At 42.9% G+C, this 27,091-nt stretch overlaps 1 protein-coding gene across 26 annotated transcripts in view; it reads right to left on the bottom strand.

The window, feature by feature from the left end:
* The window catches only part of PATJ (PATJ crumbs cell polarity complex component), a 153,737-nt gene that overhangs the window by 56,423 nt on the left and 70,223 nt on the right, over positions 1–27,091 (bottom strand). For all 26 annotated transcript variants that reach the window (XM_083742819.1, XM_083742838.1, XM_083742841.1 and 23 more), the window contains one exon: positions 3,032–3,228. In XM_083742819.1, the coding sequence (XP_083598945.1) occupies positions 3,032–3,228 (197 nt within the window). The remainder of the gene's footprint in view (positions 1–3,031; positions 3,229–27,091) is intronic.

Below are 27,091 nucleotides of genomic sequence, written 5' to 3'. Positions count from 1 at the left end.
ATCCAGCTGATACAGAAATGCACAGCAGCAGCTGAAATGTCAGGAAGTTTGGTGTTGAAAGTGGATTACAAATGCTGGATTTCCAAGAATATAGGGCCAGCAGCACCCCAAGTTCAGCAATCAATCTGAATGAGGCGTTTGGTCAATATGATAGATCTTTCTGTTATTACTCACTTTCAGCAGAGGAGATATCATTCTAAAATGGTTCAGGTTCCAAAAACTGAACAAACAACTAGGTTTCCCTCTGCATTGCAGGGCAAAGCTCCCAAATTGTTCAGATGGAATTCAAAACTATACAATCTCCTGCTGATGAGCATCCTGATGAGTATCTGAATAGATGTGCCTTTGGGTTCATCAATCAGAATTCCTATTCTCTTATGACTGATTGGTTTGAAAAGCCTATGGTAGTGTGAGATAATTGATGCCAGTGTAAATTCTTATTCTTGTCTAGTAGGCTTCATTCAGTGCTGCCACCAGTTTCTGGTTCATTGTGTGAAAACAGATCTAAGCAACATGGACCTGGGTGTTTGGGGTCCTCAATTAAGCCAAGAATACCAATTAATAATAATAAATGAATCTTCTTTACACTTTGCAACCCCTTGACTAGATCAGGGACAGAGAACCTGCAACTCTCATCATCCTTAACAATTAACCATGCTGCCTGGGACAGATGGAGTCCAACAATCTCTAGACTAGAGGACCATAGGTTGCTCACTGCTGATCTAGATGAAACACTAATTCATTTATAAGCTGAGAGGAATTTGTACCTACTGCAGACAATGATTCTCACATGGAAGCTCCTTACCTAACTGATCTTTTTTTTTTTTTTTTTTTTGCCCCTACTAGCAAAAAAATCATATTGGGGATAAGCAATTTTAAGATTTGACTCTATTTAGTTAATTTTAAAAGTACATGTGAGTAATGGTCAGTCATCTCCTCTGTTCTGCGTATGAAGACAATGTTATATCTGTCCAGAGTTTAAACCTTATAGTGAGAGAATCTCATCCTGTTGAAATATGAAACATCACAGGAATTGAAGGAGATGCCAAATTTGCCTGTCACATTTTCATGAGTGAAACAGACTTTTAATAGTTTTTCATTCCAGCAGAGAGAAAGGCAACAATATTTTACATCAAAACAAATCTACACCTTATGTCAGAAGCATGTAATTAGAGGATCCCTAGGCACTGACAAATGTTTAGATTGTTTTCACATTTCCTCAGGCATCCTTTTTTATTTTGCCAAAGCTGTGAAGTCACCAAGTAGGAAATACTGCATTAAAATACAAATTATTACTGTGAGATATAACGTTCTTGTATCATCTTCTTCTTCAACCATAACTACTATTTACTTCCTATTCATGGGGTACATGCATGTATTCACACTACCTCACATATATTACCCCAGTAATGATTACAATGGCCCAGTAAGGTAGGTTAGCATTAGGCTTCTGGGCAGATGGGGACTGAAGATGAGAGAAGAATCGTTTGTCTAAGTCCACTTAGTGAGTTTGTGGCTAAGGTGGGAGAGACCTAGCTCAGTGGAAGCAGGCAGGCTTTGTATGCAGAAGGTCCTAAGTGAAATCTTTGGCATTTCCTGTTAAGAGGCTCAAGCAACAAGGCTGGGAAAAACCTGCTGGAGGCCCAGGAGAGCTAGTAAAAGTCAGAGTCAGAAGGTTGGGGAACCTTTGTCCAGCGGGTCAAATCCTCTGAGGGCACCTGTCGTATGATATTAGATGGATTCAAGCCCACTGGACAAAAACATGGGAACTTGCCTTTAGTGAATTGAAACAGCAGCAAATGCAGGTTTCATCGCAAAGGAAGTTGGGACTTCACTTCAGGTCATAAGCTCCTAATTGTTTATTAGCAGGGGAAATTGCATTCAGTGCTGTTTAAATTCCATGCTGACTGCATGTCCCCACTGCCTTTGGCATGGATTGGCTCCACCCAAAAGCAAGACTTGCATTGGCCCTGAATTTAAACAGTGTCAAATGCAAGCCCCACTGCCAACAAACACTTGCACCCCCCCTAATAATAATAATAATAATAATAATAATAATAATAATAATAATTTATTTATACCCTGCCCATCTGGCTGGGCCACCCCAGCCACTCTGGGTGGCCCCCAAGACACATAAAAACACAATAAAACATCAAACAATTCTTCCCTGGTAGCTGTGACCACCCCAAACAGGGTTTACTTGGTGTCATATGATGTCACATGAGTGTCAAGTAGGTGTGGCTATCCAAAAACAGCCATATGAGCTGAACTGCCTGGTCTGGTGGGTCTAATCTGGCCCACAGGCTGGAGGTTTACCACCCCTGGGGTAGACAATACAGGTCTAGGTGAACAAATAATCTCACTTGGTATAAGGCACATTCCTATGCTCTTAGCCATTAATTTGTCAGCTCACACTGACAGCCAGCAGCTCTTTTAAACTCTTGCAATTAATTTGACTTTTCTTTTGAAATCCTATGTAACTAGAATGGGCACACCTCTCTCTGGCCACTGGATGTACAATCAATGAAATCGTATGGCAATCCCTTCCTCTTTGACCAACAGTAGCCCCCATCTCAAAGCTACAAACATGAGTATGACCAAACTGCGGGAGGCAGTGGAAGACAGGAGTGCCTGGCGTGCTCTGGTCCATGGGGTCACAAAGAGTCGGACACGACTAAACGACTAAACAACAACAACAACAGCCCTCATCTAAATATACTACACTTTAGCTTGCTTACTAAACCTTCAAATCACTAGACCAGTTGAAGTCAAGTTGTATGTACGATAGCCGCTCCAAATAAAAGATTATTTTCCGGCAGAATTATTATAAGTGGCTCCACATATGTGAAAATGTTTCATAGGATTCAGTTTCTTGAGAGACCAATCTTAAAAAAACTGGGGTGAGTCATAGGATCTGAATCACTTCTTTGAAGTGGGGATGGTAGTTCTGTTGCATTATTAGTTTGCATTCAGCAGTAGGTTCCTTTGATTACTCTTTAACTTTTTTTCTTTTTAAAAAATGAAAGTTTACCTCTAAAAGTTCATCTCCAGTGTGTAATCTTCCATCTTTCCCTGCAGGGCCATCTGTACTGATGCCCACGACAAAGATGCTCATGCGAGACCTGTCCTTATTGCCAGCCAGGCTGAGTCCAAGTCCATTCTTGTCCTTTTCAAGTTCAATAATGTGCAATTCCCCGGGCAGATCTGCATATCTTTGCCTGATTTTTTCTATTAAAGAAGAGAGACAAACACACAATACTTAGGAAAGTATTTTCAGTGCAACTCACTGGTTTGTTCCATTTGTTTCCTGAGCTTCTAGTTTTGCAATTTAGTCATGCAATACTAAAAAGGTAGCATATTATGGATGAATTCTGCATACTGTCCCTTTATGTACCGCATCAGCCCATGCTGACCCCAATATGCCTCGCATTTTATACCACAGGAGCGCTTTGTTCCACAACATTTTAAGTCCTAGTTTCTTTAAAAAAAAAAAGCCCAGTCTGAACTATTGTTTGAAAGTGGCATCCAATAACAGCACAAGGTGAAAGCAATTAATTCATTCAAAGGAAAGAAATGAGATCATAAATATAGAACTGTACATTAAGCCTGCATCGCTGTCAGAGGTACAACTGTTCCACTGGGAGACTAGGTTAGCAGTACTGTACAATGTTAACTGTGAACAGTAAATGTTTCTATAGCAACAGCAGACCAAAGAACAGCTTGACAGAGGAGTAACTATCAAATTAAAGGACAGAGATTGCTATCAAACCACAGGACAATGTTTCAATAGTTGAAAACTAATTCTGCATTTACAACCTGAAATTATCACACCATCTATTTTGCATCCATTTGTGCCTAGAGAAAGAAAAATTTGTTCTTAAAAAACAAGAACAACTTGCTTACTATGAAATAGCATGGTATGGAGCAGCTAGTATTTTTATTTTTGTGTGTGTGTTTACATTGGAAAAAGGTGTGAGGGTGTGCGTTTGGGTCAGGATACACTGTGGCTCTTCTGATTTGGCAGTCTTGCAGCAATTGCAAGCCAACTATGTAAATAAATGCATACATAAACAAATGCTTTTATGCAGTAGTTTAGATATTCAGATGCTTCTTTCTCTTACACACACACTGGTTGATTATGTTTTAATGACTTTTAAGATTATATGTTGTGGTTTCTTTTGTTTGTTTATTTAATTGGTCCCCTCAAGGCTACTTTTAAGAAACAAAAGTTGGGATAAAGGATTTTATAAATATAATTATTGCAATTGCTGTATTCTGTAGGCCATTGCAGTTATCCCAATACTGCTTGTAAGTGTGTGTTGGGGGAAGAATAATATTGAACATCTAGTGGCATGCCTAAGATCATCCAGTGACAGTGGCAAGATTTGAAACGGGACTTAAGACATTTTATTTGGAGCTGTGTAGCTGAGTCCTAAGTGGAATATACAATATGACACTAGATGGCGATGGTGAGCCTTATGGAAAATTCAAGTATTTTCAGAACGGTTTTTATATGTGTGTAGCTTCCACCTCTATTTAGGTTTGCAACCTGTACTCAGCTGTATCACCTCGGAACAGCTACTAAGCTGGCTATCAATTTTGAGAGTTTGCTACATTTTTCTTAAATGGATGATTAGGTCAATCATAGAGGATACAAAACTTAGAAAGAGTAAGCTTATTTTATTGACCAAATGGACATATGCAGGCGTGAAACCCCTGGAAGCATGGGACAGCTCACCCCCTAATGAGAAAGGTATTTCTTGCTCCTCACTGTTTAGTCTACTGAATGGAAGGAAATTAAGATAAATAGTACACTGTCACAGTGAACGATACCAGATGATGGGCCCCTGGAAAGAAATGGGAAAGAGGAAACCAAATGACTGAACTCATCTGTACTACAAAGAGTGTGGAAGATCTCTCAGGCTGAATGTGGACCGAGACACAAGGATCAGATGAATGTCTTCCACTTATTTCTTCCTGTCCCCTACCCTTCTATACGTGCAAAAGTGCTCAGGTTGTCAATTGCTTATAAAGGGCCTTGCCATAGGCTGTGCAGTTGTTGCTCATTTGTTCAGCGTTTCCCATTTGTTCAACGTTTCCCTAAAACCCAATGGCTTTATTGTGCTTGTTCAGAACTCAAATGACACTACAGGATTCAGGAATTTCTCTACCTAATCCATATGAAGAATACAATTGTGCACAATAGTCTAGTGACTAGACCAGGGGTCTGCAACCTTTAAGACAAAAAGAGCCACTTGGACCCGTTTCCGAAGAAAAAACAACAACTGGGAGCCGCAAAACCATTGCGACATTTAAAACAAATATAACACTGCATACATTGTTTCTTAGCCCAATGTTATCCTCGTCATTATAAAAATAACTTTTTTGACACTTTTTAATTATTTTTTGTTTGACCCCTCAGAATTACTCCTCCTCATAGAAATAAACGTTATATTAACAAGTTACCTTTTTTTGAGTGTGTGTTCTTCACTCCCCTTCAAAACAGTAGCTGCAAATTGCAAAGCAATAGCAGCAAATCAGCCAGCAACAAAGACATGCTATATACCGTATTTTTCGCTCCATAGGACGCACTTTTCCCCTCCAAAAATGAAGGGGAAATCTGTGTGCGTCCTATGGTGCGAATGCAGGCTTTCGCTGAAGCCTGGAGAGCGAGAGGCATCGGTGCGCACCGACCCCTCTCGCTCTCCAGGCTTCAGGAAGCTATCCGCAAGCCTTGCAAGCCCGGCGGGAGTTCCCACAGGCTCACAAGGCTTGCGGGCAGCAGCCTGCAGCCCCAGCGAGTGTCCGCAAGCCTTGCGCGCCTGGCGGGAGCTCCCGCCAGGCGCGCGAGGCTTGGGGCGGCAGCCTGTTGCCCGAAGCACAGGGAGCCCTCCGGAGGGCTCCCCGTGCTTCGGGCGAGTGTCTGCAAGCCTTGCGCGCCCGGCAGGAGCTCCCGTCGGGCGCGCGAGGCTTGGGGCGGCAGCCTGCTGCCCGAAGCACGCGGAGCCCTCCGGAGGGCTCCCCGTGCTTCGGGCGAGTGTCTGCAAGCCTTGCGCGCCTGGCAGGAGCTCCCGTCGGGCGCGCGAGGCTTGGGGCGGCAGCCTGCCGCCCGAAGCACAGGGAGCCCTCCGGAGGGCTCCCCGTGCTTCGGGCGAGTGTCTGCAAGCCTTGCGCGCCCGGCAGGAGCTCCCGTCGGGCGCGCGAGGCTTGGGGCGGCAGCCTGCCGCCCGAAGCACAGGGAGCCCTCCGGAGGGCTCCCCGTGCTTCGGGCGAGTGTCTGCAAGCCTTGCGCGCCCGGCAGGAGCTCCCGTCGGGCGCGCAAGGCTTGGGGCGGCAGCCTGTTGCCCGAAGCACAGGGAGCCCTCTGGAGGGCTCCCCGTGCTTCGGGCGAGTGTCTGCAAGCCTTGCGCACCCTGCAGGAGCTCCCGCCGGGAGCTGCTGCTGCTGGGAGCCCCCACAACCCCCGAAAGAGGACTCGCTCCAGAGATCCTGGCGGCTCCCAACCCGGGGTCGCTTCACCGCGCGGGGCAACAATGAGTGAAAGGAGGCGCACTAAAAACAATGGCTCACGGGGAAGGCGGGCGCGTGCCGCTCGGCCCTTGGGGAGCCTTCCTGCTGCCGCTGCCCTGCGCCCAACTCGCGAGGAGAGTGGCGCTGCCTTCTGCTCTCCGCCGCCGCCTCACAGATGACAGCGACTGCACGGGAACAAAGGAAAATGCGCCTCCTCCCCTCGCCTCCACCCCGGAGCCGCGGCAAAGGCGTTAAAGAGCCGCATGCGGCTCCGGAGCCGCAGGTTGCCGACCCCTGGACTAGACCATGAAAATGCACTGGGGTGAACTTTTTGTATTGCTAGCAATGTCTTACCACTTCCCTACACACCTCTGCGATCTGGCTGTTTGTTTGTTTGTCTGGTGTGTGTGAGCGCGTAAATGTCATTGGTACCCATGTGATTTATTGATGTGCTAACTTAACTCTGAAGCATCATGGCAAACATACCACATCTATCTGTTTGATGCCTCTTGTTTGTTTCCTATTCAACTGCTCGTTCTTGCTTTTTTTCAACCTCTTCTCCCCAAATCTGTTCTGCTGTTTTGGAAAACTTTGGGGGTTTTTGTTTTTGAAATGTTTAAAATTCCTGGCATACAACTTCCATGCAGAAGGATCTATCCAGCCACATCTCCCCAAACAACAAGGCTGAAAACAGCAGCATGGCAAGGCTAGTGACTCTTCCCCTGAAATACTACGTGCCGAACAGATATTGTTTTATTTAAATAATATCCCACCTTTCAACTTACAAAATGTTGACAAGGCTCCCAACAACGCACTAATTAACAGCAGCAGCAATTAAAAAGAAAAGAAAAGAAAAGAAGCATAAAAGCAGGAACAGTAAACTGTGGGTATATTAACAGTTGATACAGCAATGGAATTCTCTAATAAAAAGCTTGGGAAACTTAGCATTTTTACACAGCACCTAAAAGTTAAAAAAATCAAATACACCAGGGGCAGGGGGTTGGAGCTTTCCACAACTGATGTGCCACTATCAAGATACCAGCATCTTTGATCATCATCTGACTCTTTTGGGAAAGCACTTGGAAATGGTTCTCAAAATAGATCTTAAGGAATTGGAAGATTCATACAGTTTAGAGATAATGGGCTGCATTGCTGGATCAGGGCTGCTGTGAAAATAGTGCTAAAAATAACATGTACTTTCTCCTGAACTTTGGAAAGTCCTCAGCTGCATCTTACCTCAATGGAATTACTGCTTCCATTGAAACATCTTGGAGGGAAAGCCATGACTGAGGGGGAGGATTTTTCTTCCTTTTTAAAAAAAATTGTAACTTGAAGATGGATTCAAAATGCATTTATGTGTATCACTTGCTATTTCTCTAGCTAATAACTCACCACATAGCACGACACAATTGATCTAACTGCCTTGATTAAAATGTGTTACATGCAAAGTTATATTAGGGGACCTTCTGTGACATGTAATTTAATAACTAATAGTATGTGTTTGTGGGGGGGGGTATTTGGTTGTACGTCAGTGATCAACGCGCATTTAATTCTATGTGCCTGAATTCAACAAACACCTCTGAAAGCCTGTATTAAGAGCTCAGCTATGAACTTGTATATAATGATGTTAATAAACTAGTTTGCTTATGAACTCTGGTGTGGAGTCTGAATTCAATACTCTATTGAACAGGCAAAATATGTACAAATGTTTCAACACCAGCCTAATGTTCCATCTAAGATAAGCCTCGGAAAAATTAAAGAAAAAATAGACGGCTGCTGCTAATACATTTACACACCTGAAAGAAGCAGGGCATGGCTAGCTTGATTTTTCTATTTGCCCAGTATCAGAAAAAAAAGTTGGATGGCATAAATAAATGAGAAAAAAAGATAGTCCCCTGCCCGCTCCTCCCTGTACTCTCTGCTCTTATTCAATCCTCGAGCTTCTTTTAGCCATCCCGCTCTATTTCATAGTCTGAGAGGCAGCAGCGATTCTTCAAACAGCTCTTGTTTATTCACAGGCCAGAACAGAACTGAACTGAAGGGTTCAGCCAGCCTGCTTTTATAGAGCTCCCCTACAACGCAACAGTAACCACTTTCTGTAACTATCCAATCACTGAACGTCACTTTCAATCCCTTATTTGCATATGTGGACCTGAGTGAAAACTATCTACAGTATCCCCCTGCTGGCCCAGGGTGAAAACTTCAGTACATAACACTTAGATACCTCTTGCAGGACAACTCTGTCCTCTAAATTACAGGTCAGAGTGCAAGCAAATCCTGGGGCTGTCATGATGTCATGAGCATAGCCAGGAAGGGGCAGCTGCCCCCCACCCAGTCAATAAAAATACATAGCTAACTGAGGTTAGCTATGTTGTGTTAGTTACAAATATCATCTGGATTTTCCTGCAGACTTTGTCTAACCCTAGGGTAGCTTGCTGGTTTTAGATCTTAACATGGATCGCATTATCAGGAAATCATTCCGTACAAATATTTACTGCCTAAACAAATGCATTGCAAACAATTTTCAAATCCCATCATTCTCATTTTTGCTTCCTTTTCCTCTTTTGGCGGTATAATTTTTTATTTTTTATTTTTTTAAAGAATTCTGCTTAAGCAATGGAAAGCCAATTAGCACCTGCTTTTGCAAAGAATTCCATTATCTGTTTTCATTACCAGATACTTTACACAAGGCAATTGCAATTCTGTTGTTATTACATTGCAGAAAGGATATTGAGTGATTTGTTTTGTTTTGCTTAGAGCTATTAGAGCCATTTAATATCTAGTCAATGGTATAGCTTACATGAACGTCAACTGACAAATCATGCAAAAGGAGTATTTTGTCAGACACTGAAGCATCACTTTCTAAAGCATCACATTTGAGAATAGCAAACATTCTCAAAAGATAAACACAAGCAAAAGGTGTTCTCCTCCCTTCATGCATTGATTCACAGTTTTATTGGCAGGTAATTATGTTTCTGAAGAGCAAACATGGAAGAAAAACAAAAGAGGTTACTGTGCTGCTCTTAACATTTCCTGCGTCTATTTGCAGTCTGTGCTTCATGTTGCCTTGTTTAACCCTGAAACATGTAATAAAAATATAGATTTCTGGATGTGCCTTAATAGCTCAGAAGCAGAAAACAAGTGAATGCCAAACATAAGTTTTAAAGCCTTACAATAGTTAAATAAATCCTGATTCTGACAAAATAACTTAAATGTTAAATATTTAGCGATAACAGCAGCACGACTTTTGTAGCCTGATGAAAAGCTTTTGAGTTGACTGGGACTTCCAAAAATACATGTACTGTAAAGGATGACTGTGATGTCGACATCCAAGTCACATGATCTCTCAAACAAAAGATCAAGTTAAGTTCTCTGGTATTTGTTGAACTGCTTTCAAGATAAAGCTTTTGGAGCAGTTGGACAAGTGCAGCATTTTTTAAAAAAACAAACGAACAGTTGTGTCTTATTATGATTAGTTAGAATAGCAAGACATTAGACCAAGGTCACCAACCTTTTTGGACTAGTGGTCCCATTTTGAACTCTGATGCAGAGCTAGGGATGCCAGACACAAAAAAGGGATGCCATGCAGGGGACGTAACACAAAATGGCTACCACAGGGAGTGGGGCATAAGACACCATGGGAAGTCAGCTATGTCCTGCTAGTCCCAGTAATGGAGATCATACACACAGTGATGCTTTTGCTGCCTAATAGCAACAGGGAGCATTCTTCACTACCAGGAATAATATACAAGGCGGCCACATCACTTCTGTTTCACACAATTGCTTAGAAGGTACCTGCACATTTTGCATAATAACTTTCTATCCAGGAGGGCTAGAGACTTACCTTTTTAAAAATAAGTAAGTAAGTAAGTAAGTAAGTAAGTAAGTAAGTAAGTAAATAAAAGCTTAGAATCTTGGGTACCTGCCCACACTGAAAGCCTTCATGGGCTTAAATTCTTTAGACTGCATTATATTCTCTTTTTTACAGTTGTGCTCAGCTGGGATCAGGAATGTGGAAGACACAATTTTAAATCACGAATACGCCTAAAAGCCAGGCAGCTCCAAGAGTTTCCTACTTTTCCTTACTCTATCCAAGCTCCTGAAAAGGGAACAATCACCAAGAATGTCTCCCTTTCTGCTTTTGGATTACACTACACATTTGCAATGCAAGGTGGCATTCTTGACTACTATTAAAGACTGAAAGAAGATACATGGCATCTTGTCATAGTAGCTGGAGCTCTATTTATCCATGTGATACCACTCTGCCCCTCCCCAAATTTCATGTCATCTCATTAGATAACTCTAATTTGCATTTGAGGGAAATGAATGAATCCTACTTGACCACAATAAAATTCTCTAATATCAATGGGCTGGAGGTAAGTTAAGGTAAGATGTATTAATTTATGAAAGGTTCTGCCCTATGTTAATGAGCATAAGTGGGCTAACATGTCTGCCTCAATAACTAGCCCTCCATGCAGAGAGACAAGGGGGCATGGAATCACAGCACTGCTATTTCACGTTCTTCATTCAGTATTTATCCACCTTCAACGTGTGGCTTGCATGCACAATTACAGGACCAATCTTGCGTATCAAATGATTCATACCTTTCTTAGTTTCACTTCTTTGAAATGAGCACAGGGCTAATCACAGGGCTGTGAAGCTAGTGCATCTAATTCTCTGATTATAGCTTACAAGTCCTTATATGGAGCATATTAAAAAGATGCAATTTAACAAATTGGGGTTTAGAATTTCCTTAGCACTGAAACAATGAGAAACAGAACTGTTCATCTTTCCTAATATCTCCCAGAACCTTATCTTAGGATAACACAAAATTTGAATTAAAAAATCTTGACAACTATCAAAAGAAGTAACCCACCCAAGAAAAGGCAATTTATGTTGCTCTCCTCCCTGCGACTTGAACATACAAGTAGCATACAAGAAGTTAAAACAGAAAATATAATGGAGCCACTTGTCCTCCCACAAAGGCTCATGAGTTGTTCCCAAATATAAAATCAGCAAATGCTTGGAAGCTAAAAAACAACATATATCCAGGATACATTTGCCTAGTAGCCAGTGGTGAAGCTGCATGCTCTGGCACTGGGGCAGAGAGCAGACGGGGCATGGCTGACGCGCATCCCTAGGGTATGGTGTGCATCCTGGGGGCGCGGTGCCTGCGGGGGCATGGCGCCCGGCACGGTGGGACGGTGTGCGGCGTATGTCCAGGGCAGTGGCCGTGATGGTACCCCCACCCCTCCATTCCTCTGCCAATGCTAGTAGCTTGATGGAACGTTCTTGAGATGGACAAGAAGTTTACTAGAGTTTGATTCTCACTTCTCTGAGCTTTGCAGGATTGCAGTGTAACAGGGCACTGTGACCCAATGTATCTCCCTTTGCATGAAAGCTAGAAGCTGCAGGGCGGGGACGTGGGAAAGGTCACAGAATCATAGAATTGTAGAATTGGAAGGGACCACAAGGATCATAGCTAGTGACTCGGGGTCAGCAAACTTTTTCAGCAGGGGGCCTGGTACACTGTCCCTCAGACCTTGTGGGGGCCGGACTATATATTTTTTTTGGGGGGGGGGGAAATGAACAAATTCCTATGCCCCACAAATAACCCAGAGATGCATTTTAAATAAAAGGACACATTCTACTCATGTAAAAACATGCTGATGGGTTGTGAACACCATCTTAAAAAGCAGAGACATCACCTTACCAACAAAGGTCCGTATAGTAAAAGCTATGGTTTTCCCAGTAGTGATGTATGGAAGTGAAAGCTGGACCATAAAGAAGGCTGATCACCGAAGAATTGATGCTTTTGAATTATGGTGCTGGAGGAGGCTCTTGAGAGTCCCATGGGCTGCAGGAAGATCAAACCTATCCATTCTTAAGGAAACCAGCCCTGAGTGCTCACTGGAAGGACAGATCGTGAAGCTGAGGCTCCAATACTTTGGCCACCTCATGAGAAAAGATGACTCCCTGGAAAAGACCCTGATGTTGGGAAAGATGGAGGGCACAAGGAAAAAGGGACGACAGAGGACGAGATGGTTGGACAATGTTCTCGAAGCTACCAGCATGAGTTTGACCAAACTGCGGGAGGCAGTGGAAGACAGGAGTGCCTGGCGTGCTCTGGTCCATGGCCTCACGAAGCTCTGAAAGGCCTAAGCCAGGCAGGCTTGAAGGCAGTCACCATTTGTGACTTGGAAGGTGACAGAAAATACAAGAAGCAGCATGCTCATCATCACGACTAACCGCTTCCCCCATATTTCCTTTCCTAAGGAGGACTGCTATCTCATACATATTTAGCTGTTCAGCTGGCTGCTTGTGAGCACAAACAAAAATGCCACAATTCAAGAATGCTCTGGGTGCTGTATTTTAAGAATGACAAAATGATCTGGTCAATGAAGATGATCAGCAGTATGGAAAGCAAATCCTATGAGGCAGGGTTGAAGGAGCTGTGTATGTTTAGCCTGGAGCAAAGAAGACTGAAGGGTAGGTTCACAATCATGACAGCATTCTTCAAATGTCCCAGGGAGTGTTACACAGTTGTAGCCAACTAAGTTCCATTCAAGAGCAGACTCACTGAAATGCATTGACCTAAGTTAGTCCTGCCTAATAACTTCAATGGTCTAGTCCAAGTAGAAATAACCATGGGTACAACCCACATTCTCTACTGTCCTAGAGGGCAGGATTAGATCTAATGAGCTTAAGTTAAGTTATTTAGGCATTTACCCACTCAGTTAACCACAATATCTGGGTGGTACAGGCAACCTTCTTGGCTATAGGAGCAGTTCAACAATCTAACTATTACTTTTCTGAAGACTAGACAACCAATTCTTGGGGATGGTCTGTCTAGATTTCCTGCATGAAGAAGGAGTTGCACCTACCCTTTGATCCCATCTCCTCTGGGCATTTAGTTATTCATGCAGAGTAGCAACTGCTGAGTGTAGAGAGCTTCCACACCATCAAAAAACCCTGCAGTGCTACATACTTAAAAATAAAGGAATTGGGAAGAAGAAGAGGAGGAGTTTGGATTTGATATCCTGCTTTATCACTACCCTAAGGAGTCTCAAAGCAGCTAACAATCTCCTTTTCCTTCCTCCCCCACAACAGACACCCTGTGAGGTGGGTGGGGCTGAGAGACTTCAGAGAAATGTGACTAGTCCAAGGTCACCCAGCAGCTGCATGTGGAGGAGTGGGGAATCGAACCCAGTTCACCAGATTACGAGTCTACCACTCTTAACCACTACACCACACTGTACACATTGGGAAAAGAGCTGCCTACATGTTTCTTATCCACTTCCTCACTGCTAATAAAGGGACAGATGCTTTAGGTAGATTAGGAAAGAAACAGAGCAGGCTGATTGTTGATCACCACCCTGACAGCACTGATTAAATATGAGAATGATGAAGACATCCCCCCCTTCCTGATAAAATCCTGCATTAATGACATAAACAGCTGGATAAGCAGTTCCAAGGGAAAAATTGAGCAGAGAGGAGGAATATTTTGAACAAAAAGGCACACATACACGGTTGCCCCAAAAGTTCAAAGACATTCTTAACAGATAGAAATGCAAAATCCTCCCAAATTAAATAGTGAGAGCCCATATATGATTCCTACAGTTCATCATCACTTTGTAGAGACACAGGCATTAAGCTATTTAATTCACCAATGAGTAGTTTTAAAGAGAAAACGAGATTCTGAATTGCACAGAAATCTTCAACACGTAAGATTACATATTCAGAGCACAAGGACCATCCAAAATAATTGCATACTGAATTTAATTGATGTTGTGAGCTGTCTTGGGGGACTAAGGAGATGCCAAGAGATAGGATGAAAATAAAACGAAGGGTTCTCTGTAAGTCAACAGTTTGTATTATCTTTAAATTACTAATTGACATTACAGACTATTTTATCCTATGCAGTTTAGATTTTTGATCCACCAAAAAGGGCCCAATTTTACCAATGTTATGTCTATATTTCTGTGAAATCAGAAAGGGTTTGGTCATTGCTTTGTGTCATAGCAATTGCCCCTGGGGAAATAACTATGAACACTTCATCAGGAGTAAACATTTCTGACCATGTAAAAAAACAACAATAGGGCAGACATCCCCATCTGCCAAGCAGTATAACTTCTAATGACCCATGTCTGTCATCCTTGAGAAATCTCAGTGCGTTCTGGCATAATCACTCAATAAGCCCTATGTAGGTCAAGGTGTCCTCAATGCCAAGGTTCCACAATATTATTGTTACCAGAATTACTTTTTAATGAATGAAACTTCATCACAAATAACTAGATACATCCCTTACTATTGCATAGGACTACATGTTCTGCAAAGTCCCATTTGTTGAGAATTGAGAACTTAAGCAAATGAAAACCAGTGCATTGCAGTTCTCCTCATGTTACAGAACTCTTTGTTTTGCCCAAAGAGCACCAAGTAGTCAGTAGCCTCTCTATACAAATAGTCTGAGATGGTCCTAGACAGGATACAAAGCCACGGTCCAAAGCCATGGCAATGCTACACAATAGCGGAAAGTATAGATTTTTGTCATAATTTTTCTCTTTCTCCACAGAGCATTATCAAGCGTGTTCGGCAACAATGGTGATGGCACTTACACTGGTACCTTGGTTTACGAACGTAATCCGTTCTGGAAGTCCATTTTTAAACCAAGGTGTGCTTTCCCATAGCAGCGGGGGGACTCAATTTACAAATGGAACACACCCAACAGGAAGCAAAACATGCTCTGCTTCCAAGGCAAAGTTCACAAACCAAAACACCTGCTTCCAGGTTTGCAGCGTTCTTAAGCCAAGTTGTTCATAAACTAAGCTGTTCTTAAACCAAGGTAGCACTGTATTAGTATTTTAAACTATTTCCGGCTACCTTTAAGGGCAGTTTATAGCAAAGAATGCAAGACACACAAAAAACCTACAAAATTAATTAAAACAAGTACATACATACATATATATATATGTGTGTGTGATACATACATATATATATATGTGTGTGTGTGTGCGCGCGCGTGTGTGTGCGTGTGCGCGCACGCGCGCACGTGTGTGTGTGTGTATAATCTAGCCCCAAAATGCAACAAAGAGCCATTAGCAGTCTAATGAAATGGAACTCAAGAAATACAAATGCATCTTTAGAGGTTTCCTAATGGCCTGTAATAACCAGCCCTGGCAGACCCGAGATGGGAGTGCATTCCACAGGTATGAGGCCACTGCAGAAGATGTTGGTTTCTGCTCTCTTTCACTGTGCAGCGAAAGTGCTTGTCACGAGACAGGTGTTTACATTCCATAGTCAATTGCTGTTGGGTTTTCTCACGGGAAAGGAGACTGGATGTGACGTACACTGGTTTCCTGTTTTTCACTGTTCTTTGCAGTTCAGTTGTTTGTTCTCTCCGTGCTTTAGAGGAGGGAGGATGCTTTCTCTGCTCCGGCAGAGGCAAGATGTTTTTCTGTATTCTACCAGCTTTGAAAAGTAAATAAAGCAACTTAGAGTATGTGCACATACTCCTCATCCTTCCGCTGTGCACGGGACACTGCAAAATCAACAATAATTGGTTATGGGGCCCAGAAAAACGCAGTCGTCTTGAGAATGGAATTCAGAAGTTCGAATCGGAATGCCGGCAAAAGGATCGGAATGCAGAGGGACGGATTGGACGGTATCTGCTCTGCGCGTCAAGATGATTGATGAGGTATGTGCTACTGCTCCGGGCAGCCTGCCAGCTTCTAATTAATGGCTTTATGGCTGGACTTTGAACTTTTAAGGCCGTTTTGCCGGGCACAGGCAAAGGCTCAAAGGAACAAGTTCCTATGCTGGGGAAATCGAAAGTAACTTTTAAAAGTGCTTTTGGAATAAAGCAGCTGCAGCAGTGACGCAGCATGAATTTAAGGCAGCAGAGAGAAAGCACTTTTGAACTTGCCTGTGGAATGAGGTTTGAAGCAGCTGCAATTAAGCAGAGTGGCACAGGCTCACAGGCAGAGGCTGTTTTGGACTTGCTTTTGGAATGAAGCAGCTGTACACAGACACAGCTAGTATAAAGCAGCCTGATTTAAAGCAGCAGAGATGACGCAGAAGGCTAATGCCAAAGTCATGATGGCTAGCTGCAGAAGGCTGGATGAGGCAAGTGGGGAATTTGATGCCAATCAGCCAAATGCTCAACTCACAGTAGCCAGTGATACTGCCATGATTCTGAATGAAGCAGATCGCCGGGGTGCTAGCTGCATGGGCAAGGGGGAGACTTCACAGACATCATCCCATAGTGCAGTGGAACCACCAGATGGCGCCAAAGCTTTGAAGGCAGTGAAATGCTACTCGTGTGGACGTCTAGGCCATATGAAGAGGGAATGCAGAAATCCCAGGGCCAAGACAGAGCAGTGCAGCGAAAGCTCATCGCGTGGAAAAGGCCGAGGCAAAGGTCCGGTGTCCAGGACAACTCAGCACAAGGCAATGGTCTCACGCTTCACTCCAAAGGTTGCAGAGGTCCAGAAGACGTCTAGATCTTTCTTCGTTGTTGATTCAGCGGCGACCCACCACATGTGCAACGATAAGCGACTGTTCGTGTCTTTTACACCGCAGGAAGGTGCGATTCACCAGGCGGATGACCACACAATCCCCAGTAAAGGCTACGGAACTGTTGTTCTTCACAGTTTGGACTTATCGATACAGGATGTGCTTTATGTGCCAGATGCCAAGCATAATCTGCTCAGCGTTGGACAGCTGAATGAGCGGAAAATTGACGTTTCCTTTAAGAACAAAAGGTGCATCATCACAAAGAAAAATGATTATGTATTGCATGCTGAATATGTTGATCGTTTGTATGTTTTGTATTTTGATGATGTTGTGTAGGATGACACTTGTTGCATTGCAGGTTATAACAAAAGTTTGCATGCAGAATGTATTCACGATTTTCATCGAAAATTTGGTCATTTGCATTTTGAGGCAGTATCTAAAATGCCTGCCTTGGTTGAAGGTATGACTATTAAACCCTGCAGGTACCACATGAAGTGCAAGGCATGCGCAGCAAACAAGGTAAAAATGGCTGCGAAAGGTAAGGTGTCTAGTAGGCAAGCTACAGAACCATACCAGGTTGTTCATGCTGATTTGGTTGGACCACTAGCGCCCTCTTTGGGTGGAAACAGGTACTTCATGGTTCTCATTGATGCATTTTCCAGGTATATTTATGTGTACAATCTCAAGCAGAAATCAGAGGCTTTTCCTAGGTTCAAGGAATTCTGTGCTTGGTTGGAAAATGTGCATGGTAAGAAGATAAAAATTCTTTTCACTGATCGCGGGGGAGAATTCACTTCTCAGCAGTTTGAAGCTTTTCTGACTGAGAAAGGAATTCAACACGATTTGTCTAGTCCTCGCTCGCCATGGCAGAATGGACTTTGCGAGAGGGCAAATCAGACATTGCTTCAAGGGTTAAAAACCTTGCTGCATGATGCCAATCTTCCAGAGAGTTATTGGGCCAAATCTCTCTCGTGTTTTGTTTACAGTTATAATCGCAGGTTATCTTCAGCGATTGGTTGTACCCCCTATGAGAAGATGTTTGGCAAGAAACCATACATCAAACACATGAAAATTTTTGGTTCTGACATGTGGGTTCACTCACCGCAAAGCTCCAAGTTAGACAAGCGTGGATTGCATGGCATCTTTCTAGGTTATCAGAAAGGGTCTTACAGAATAATGATGACTGACTCAAAGACAATTAAGCTCACAAGAAGTGTTGAGTACAATGCCAAGTGGGGGGAGAATGTGGGAATTTTCCAATGTTATCCTGATGACAGTGATGAGACTGAGGATAGTCAAAAGCAACCACAACAACCCACACCCACTGATGAAGGTTCTGATTCTGAGTCTGAAACTGAATCGGGTGATTCAGAGGATTTCAAGAGTGCGAAAGCCTCTATGCGACCCTCTGAAAGCTCTGATCAAGAATTAGAGGAACCATTGTTCACAATAGGTCACTTTTCTCCTAAGAAGGAAGAGGAGAGTATTGAAGACTTAAGGCTAATTCGTAGGTCACAGAGAGCCACAAAAGGCAGACCTCCAAAGAGATTTGCTGATGAGTTTGCTAAGATAGCAGTAACAGCTGTTAAAAGCTCCAAGAAGGTATTTGAACCTTCAAGTTTCCAAGAAATCCAGGATTTGGATTCAAAGGAAGCTGAGCCGTAGTTAAATGCCATGAAGGCTGAGCTTGATTCCTTGGAAAGGAACAAAACATGGGACCTAGTTCCAGTAGTTCCAGGAATGAAACTGCTTGGAAGCAAATGGGTCTTCAAAGCGAAGAGTGATCAAAATGGCAAGATAGTCAGACACAAAGCCAGATTGGTAGCCAGAGGTTTTGCACAAATACCAGGTGAAGACTATCACGAGACCTACTCACCCACCGTGAGGTATGAGAGCATTAGACTTATGCTCAAGCTAGCTGCAGAAGAGAATCTACACATTAGTCACCATGATGTGAATACAGCTTTTCTGTACGGATCTCTAGATGAATCACTTTATATGCTTCCACCTGATGGCATACAGGTAAAACAGGGATTTGTTTGTGCTCTGAAAAAGTCCCTTTATGGTCTCAAACAAAGTGCACGGTGTTGGCACACGAAACTCACTGAAGTATTGTTTTCTCTAGGTTTTAAACAAGGGAAAGCTGATCCATGTGTATTTGTCAAAGAGGAGGGGCAAAAGAAACTGTATTGTTTGTTTTATGTTGATGATCTTTTATTCTTTTGGAGGATGTCACAATGTACAATAACGCCCTAGCTCAACTGAAAGAGCACTTTGACATGAAAGATCTTGGTGAGGTAAACAACTACCTATCTCTGGAAATAGAGAGAGATCAAGATGGTAACATTCTAGTACACCAGTCACGTAAAATTGCTGATGTGTTAAGCAAACTAAACCTGATGGATGCTAACCCTGTAGACACACCGATGACAACAGGTTATCAGGTAGATGATGCTGAAGAAGCATTTTCTGATACTACACTGTACAGAAGTGTGCTAGGCAAGCTAAACTTCATTGCCAGATGTTCAAGACCAGACATTGCTGTTAGCTGTAATTTGCTAAGCAGACAAGTCAACAATCCTACTGTTAAGGATTGGAAAGCTCTGAAACGCATAGCGCGGTATTTGAAAGGCACTAAGCATTACAGACTGAGATTTAACAATCAGAAGTCTGGTGGTCTTGAGATATTTGCAGATGCAAGTTTTGGAAGTGACACTACAGACAGGAAAAGTACGTCTGGAGTTTGCTATATGTACAATCAGGGTCTATTTGATTGGTCATGCAAGAAGCAAACAACAGTTAGCTTAAGTACTTGTGAAGCTGAACTGAATGCACTGTCTTATTCACTTAAGGATTGTGAATGGTTGTTACAATTGTGCAAAGACATGAAAATTCCTGTCAAATGTCCAATCCAGGTTTACCAGGACAACAAAGCATGTTTGGCTTTGCTGAATTCTGAAGGTTGTAAGCAAAGCACGAAGCACTTGCAATTAAAGTTGCAACATGCTAGGGAACGTATTCAGAAGGGACTCGTAACGGTGTCCTATATGCCAGGTAATGAAATTCCTGCTGATGTACTGTCCAAGATTGTATCAAGGGATCAACACTGTACCTATGTGCAGAAGTTGGGTTTGTACTGATATTGTACGAACACGCTGCCCAGTGATGTTCACAGAAAGGGGGAGGATGTTGGTTTCTGCTCTCTTTCACTGTGCAGCGAAAGTGCTTGTCACGAGACAGGTGTTTACATTCCATAGTCAATTGCTGTTGGGTTTTCTCACGAGAAAGGAGACTGGATGTGACGTACACTGGTTTCCTGTTTTTCACTGTTCTTTGCAGTTCAGTTGTTTGTTCTCTCCGTGCTTTAGAGGAGGGAGGATGCTTTCTCTGCTCCGGCAGAGGCAAGATGTTTTTCTGTAATCTACCAGCTTTGAAAAGTAAATAAAGCAACTTAGAGTATGTGCACGTACTCCTCATCCTTCCGCTGTGCACGGGACACTGCAAAATCAACAGAAGAGGCTCTCCCCTTGGGCCCAGCAATCTGTTTCAAAGGCAGTCATGTGAGAAAGCCCCTTTTTGTGAATCTTAAAAAGGCAGGGTGGTTATAATATGGATAAAGATGATGCTTCCATTAGCTCAGACTCAAACTGTTGAAGGCTTTAAAAGGTTAAAACCAGCATTTTAAATTGAGGAATGAACACCTTACCCCCAACCCCAGTGCTGGATGGCTTCATCCCACACCATCTCAAATTCAAAGTCCAATATAGAGTGCATTACACTAGACCACACTGGACATCACAGGCAGAGGCAAAGTCAGATTACTCCAGACAGGTCTGCAGCTGGTGTACCATACTAAACTAGAAAAAGCTATTCCTGGATACTACCTGAGCTTCCCCAGTTAGCACTGAGTCCAGGAGGATTGCCATACAGTGTACAACTTGGTTCATTTAGGAGGAGTGAAACACTAGTTAAAACCACTTGTAAACCTTCAGTCAACTTAAGATAGTTTCCCTACCCATGCCCTAACTGGATTAAGTCTCATCCTATAACCCTCGTCCATCCTATAACCACCTCCAGAAACTGGTTCAATAATTCACAGCTTCCCCAAGGTCACCTAGTGAGCTATCTGACTAAGTATCATAGTCCCCCTGGTGGTAGCCCAACACTTTATAAACACCACATCTCTCTCGTGTAGAAGGGACAGTCCAACTGGAACATGCCCTGATGTGCATGTTGGTAGCAGACAACAACACAGAGGCATGAACCCTCACCAACCATAGTTGGAAACTAGGCTGAAGAGAAGCAAGCAATTTGCCACTTGTTTCTCTTCAACATGGAGTCTACACAGGAGGAAATGAAGCTCAGGGTATAATGCATGTCCTAAACTAGATGTTCTTTGAACCTAGTGGTGCCCCACAAAGAAATCAAAGAAAGGCCCTTCTCTGTGGGGGAGACTTTTAGCCAGATGTTTTGAGGAGAGCAGATATGGTCATTTGTTGGATGTGTGCTTCACCAGCTGCATTAGTAGCGTACACGGCACTACTACTTATAAAATGACCGTTTTAAAAAGTTTTAATTGTTTGGTATTCTCCTCTAACCGGCCCAGGGATCTGTTTCATTAAGGGCAGGTTTATACACTGAAGTAAATAAATATAGCTATTAGAAAAGCTATTGGCCAAAATAGTAAACAACAGGTTATGAGGCAGCATGCATCTATATGCTTGTGATGTGGGAGCGCAAGGAGTGTTTTCATGCCCTGCTTGTGGGCTTCTCAGAAGCATCTGGCTGGTTTTTTGGGGGAAAAACAAGCTGCAAGATTAGCTAGGACTTTGCTCTGATCCAGCAGCACTCTCACAATCTAGTATCAGATTGTCCTTCTGCACTGAAACCACTCTTCAATTCTGCTGTAATGCAGGTAACCCATCACGTTGAAAAACATAAACAGGACACTTTCCAAAAAACTGAGCTGTACAAATTTGCAACATGATCTTTGTTATTGTATAGGTTACATCCAGGAACTGATCCCCTGTGCAGCTCCATCATTACTTTTAATTGTTTTCAGAAAAGATGTTCCTCAAAATACTTGATGAATGGCTTTTGACTAAAAGCGCAAAAAAACTGTGGAACCAATTTTAATGACAGAACATGCCATGTGTTTAATGCAATTTTGCTTTTCATTTGCTCAGGGTAGCCTACACATACCTAGCAACATCTGAAGCACCAAAAGAGATACAAATCCCTCAATGATATTGAAAGGAAAGCTATTAACAGCTCAGCAGCACATTTTCATTTTATGCTTTCCCAAATGAATGCTAAAGCAAAAGGACCAATACTTCATGCTGCTGCTGTTTAAGGTTAAAAAGAACCCCCTCTTTTAATAGCCCAGGCCACAGTGTATCATTTCATGCTTCACCACTGAAATTTTGGATTCCTTCAAGGAGGAGGAATTTTAAAAATGTGAAGAAAGGGGACAGACGAGCAAACAGAAAAAGTTTTCCTAAGGCAAATCCAAGGTACGGCTTTAAGGCACACAAATCCACACAAAATGCTGCTGGGAGTTTTGCTTAACAGGTTTTGTTTAATCAGTAAAATGTTCAGCTGTATCAGTCCAAAAGGCAATGTGTGCTAATCAAATTAAGATGAATGGCGCGAAAACATGCCAAATTCTAGGCAGCATGGAAAGTTTTTCCTCAGCCCTCATGAAGGGCAACCAGCAGTGGAGGCAATTGGACTTAGTAAGGGGAAGCCAGGGAGGCCAATGGTAGGTGGAGCCAAAGTCAATAATAAGCAGAGCTAGAGCAATAACAGGTAGAACTAAGAAAATCTAGTTTCCCCTCCTGCAGAGTGCTACAATGGTAACAACTGAGATTAAGGAAGTTGACAGTCAGTGCTGCCCGCCTAGAGTGGACATAAATCAGGCAGGTTAAGGCAGAATAAGTTGGTGGAGCAGTACCCCACTGGCCCTAATAAACCAGCATCCACAATAAATATAAGGGAAATACCTGCATCCCTATTATCCAGTTGCCACTTCTCAAGGTAGGGGCCAACCTTAATCAGGCCATGTATCCAGCCTATCTGAATTCTTGTGAGATTTCAACCTAATTCTTGTTTTCATGCGATTCTGAGTAATGTTGTGTTCTAAAGATCCATGGGCTCCTTGTCCTTCCTCTACAAGGGCAAAGGGACCATCTATTGTACAAATCCTCATCTAGCTATTTTAAGGAAGCTTTGATCTAAACCAATTAAAGCTCGGGCAGCAATATTCTTTATTAATTCGGATTTCATGTTTGTCACATCCCTTCGGCTCTGGTAGGGCCACATCTTTTAGTCTAATGCATATCAGAAGAATTTTGACTTGAAATGTTTTGAAATAAGTTTTCTATTATTTAAACGACCAAAAGCCAGGCAGCTGAGAATTAGAATTTATTATTAACTTATTTGCATATTGAAAATTCTACTTCTGATCACTGTCTTGACTCAAGTGACAACATGCAGGCAGAAATAACATAGCTTATTAAATTATGTGAACATAATACGATGGAAGCAATGATCAGTTTTGGCATAAAAGTTTTTCTGCTGTCAGATAAAAGCCATTTCAGTCGCTAATTATAAATGGAAGAGTTGAAATCATTGTGGTACATCACTGGGAGAAAAAAGCAATGTTTTGAGGCACACTTGAAAGATCTCCCTCTAATATTAGCATAATGCTCCCCTCAACATATGTCATATTTCCAGAACTATACATAAGAAGATGTAGGACAGCATAACAGTATATTCTGTGTGTTCTAAACAACAGCACTAGTGTAGATTTGTGAAGGGAAAATGGTCAAACATAAAATAAAACATACACAATCAAAAACTACACCACCTTATTCATTGCATCAGGTCTAAAATTTAAAACTAAATGCCAGCACTGTTGTAGTAGAATCCATTATTTGATTAAACTAAGCCTACAAGCCCAGTAACAAACACTATAAGGGTCCTTTTCACTTCTGAGAAAACATGAAGCATACATTTTATTTGTCATCCTTTATTGCACAGCTGAATAGGTGGAACACATCTTAATGGCTTATTAAGGAGGAATCTTAAGAAAGTTTTAGCTTTGGGCAGATTATAATTTTTGTTTCATCTGCAGTTGTGATCAACAAATCAAACAAGAAGTGCATTGTGTCTAATGTTCTGAAGAACTCCCTGTTCCCCTGACTAAAAAATAAAAATACAGTGCCAAAAAGTTCACAAAAGGAGGAAAAGCTAAAAGAGTAATTGCCTCAGAAAAGTAGACCTGCTACTTAGCTTAAAAAATAAGTTCTTAGAAAGGCGATTAGTGGGTGACCATGGGGACTGGTAAGGCAGAAGGCAGGGAGACCAACAGTAGATGCAACCATAGCTAGAGGCAGATAAAGCCCGGACCAGTTGTAAGCAGAGAGGCTGGCATGTGAGGGGTGGCTGAGGATGGTGGAGCAGTTCTCCACTGGCCCCAGTGGATCAGCCTCCACTGAAGGGAGGAGCATATGAACATCTCTAGAGGAACAAACCCAAGAAAAGTACTTAGCACACAAGATTGCATGGTCCTACTGTAATGCTTTTTGGATTCTATCTCATTCTGCTTAATGCTACTTTCTTTCCTCCCCCAACGTAATGCCAATTGAACTGAATGGATTTGGTTCTGAATAGACATGCATAGGACAGCCCTGTAAGGATGTCTAGCCCTGAATATGAAACTATTTCGATCAGTTTGACTGCAGACAGTAACCTGTATTTCGAGCATAGAACAATCACTAATGGTTTGCCTGGGTCAGAACAATAAACTCCTAAGTAAAGTGAAATGTTTGAACTACCAAAACATCACAGTACTTGTACTATTTCTCCCTTGAAATGAATTTTGAGGTGTGTGTACACTGTCTATTGGAAACTGACTGCACAGAGCTTATTCTGGGAAACGTGCTTACACCTCTCATACTTGCAGTCCACAAACAGATTACTGTAATAATTGCAGGAGTTCCAGTGACCATATGCATGGCTTCAGAACCACCACAGGCTTTGATGTCTCCATGATCAGATTCTTATTGCAGGCATCTTGGGGACTAAGAGGAACTTTCTTTTTTGCGGATGCTCCCAGCTGCATGCCACCATGCTCAACCAACATTACAGGCACCTGCCATACAGACATTCTCTCCCACTGCAATGCTATAGGAATTATTAGCACTGCTTAAAGCAGGGTTGGGGAACTGGTGGTTTATCAGATGTTCTTGGACTACTACCTCTCTGACCGTTGGCCAAGAAAAAAGAGAGAGTAAGCAATGCAACAGCCACCCATCTAGTCACTACTGGCGATACAAGATACGGAATTGTTAAAGAAACCTGGGTTCCCGGGTGCATTCTTTGTGCTCACAGCTGAATCCATGACTGCCTGTGCAGCCTTTCCTATCAGCTGGCCTCTATGCTTCTCTCCTAGCCAATCGGAAGAGAGAGAGGCACCCAGGTTGCAGGGGTGGCTGATACACATTGGGACTGGTGGGACAGAAGACAGAGAGCCCAAATAGCAGGTGGAGCCAAAGCTAATGGCAGGCAGAGCCAACTAATTCTTAGTTTTGTCCCCATCTTCTGCCTCCTGCTCCCTGCTGAGTTCTACAAGGGGCAACACTGAGACTGAGCAAGAGAAGGATGCTGAAAGGCAGTGCCACCTTCTGGACTTAGCTTAAGGAAGAAGAGAGGCAGGTGGAGGCTGGCTGAGAGAAGGCTGAGGTTGGTGGGACATTGACCCATTTGCCCTAAGGGACCAGCCTCCTCTGCCCAAGTGGACCATGGAGGGAACTTCACTCCTCCAGTCGATCTAGTAAAGAGGAAATGGGGCAGCTGTTGTTTCCCCAGACACCCATCCCTACTACATGGTGTAACATGTACTGAGTAAAGTAGTCCAGAATTTCTCTGGACCCAGTGTTAGCAACCCTGGTCACAGGGTTTTTGCTTCACTACAGGGGTTGTGCTGGGGGGGGGGGTTGGTCATCTTTATTTGTTAACAATAAAAAAATATTTTATTTGCCAACAGGTGTGATCCTTAAATGTATGGAATTTGCAGGTGATGCCTCCTTAAGGTTGTGGATATGGATCACCCCATCACACCATTGGCAACAGTGTTATGTCCCAGTTGTGTTGGGCATGGGTGAGGGACCCCCTTGCTGGAATCAAGTGAGTATTTCACAGCTGTGGTGATTTCCCAACACGACTCAGCAACCTGGGCTGAGTCAACCGTTCTGTGGGGCTGTCAGAAATGGGACGCTGAGCATATGCCATGCTATTTGCCTCTATGAAGCTGGATCCCATAAAAGATGAGGCCATTGTTATCCCCAGCTTATGGTGTCTAGTATAGGGGTCTTCACTAACTCCATCTATAAACCTGCCTCTGAACAACAACAGCAGCTGCAGCTTCAGAGGAAATATAAAAGCATGAACGGAGAGATAATGTGCAAATTTCTGCAATTACAGACAATATTCTGCATCGGGTTTTGCAGAACACAGTAAGGTGCTGGCATGTATTAAGTTTCCCTGCCTTGAACAGATTGTATACTGTTCGCATTTCCAAAAGTTCCAGATTCAAAAACAGACATGCAACAAAAAATTTGTAATATAATTTTCATAGCTGTGCCGGTTGGCTAGATCAGATGTTTCTTACTCCCTCTGCAGTGCCATAGTGTTATTTGTAACAGGTACTGCTAAAAAGATGCTGTTTGGGGCCATGCATTCAGCTTACGTTTCAAAGCAGCCTCTGGAATGCATTAGTGGGATATTATAATTTATCCCTGATCAGGCAAATGCCCACACAACCCCCCTCTCCTCACCACCTGTTATGTCATCTCTCTAATTGCAAGTCACTGCAGTGATGCTAAGTGTTCCTCAGTGATAGAGTGCTGCTTCCCTAAGAGATTCCTCCTTTGTAGCTACCCAAAGCTACCTCTTTGTATACAGAATAAAGAGCTTCAAATTCCACATATGCAGTGTTTGGCAAAGGAATGGTTGAAACAAAAAGAGAGGTGCCAAAAATACCAAACTATTACTGTCATGTCTTTTA

This window comes from Podarcis gaigeae (assembly GCF_964106915.1).
Source record: "Podarcis gaigeae genome assembly, chromosome: 6".
Classification (NCBI taxonomy): Eukaryota; Metazoa; Chordata; class Lepidosauria; order Squamata; family Lacertidae; genus Podarcis; species Podarcis gaigeae.
This window is presented reverse-complemented; position numbering and strand designations above follow the sequence as displayed.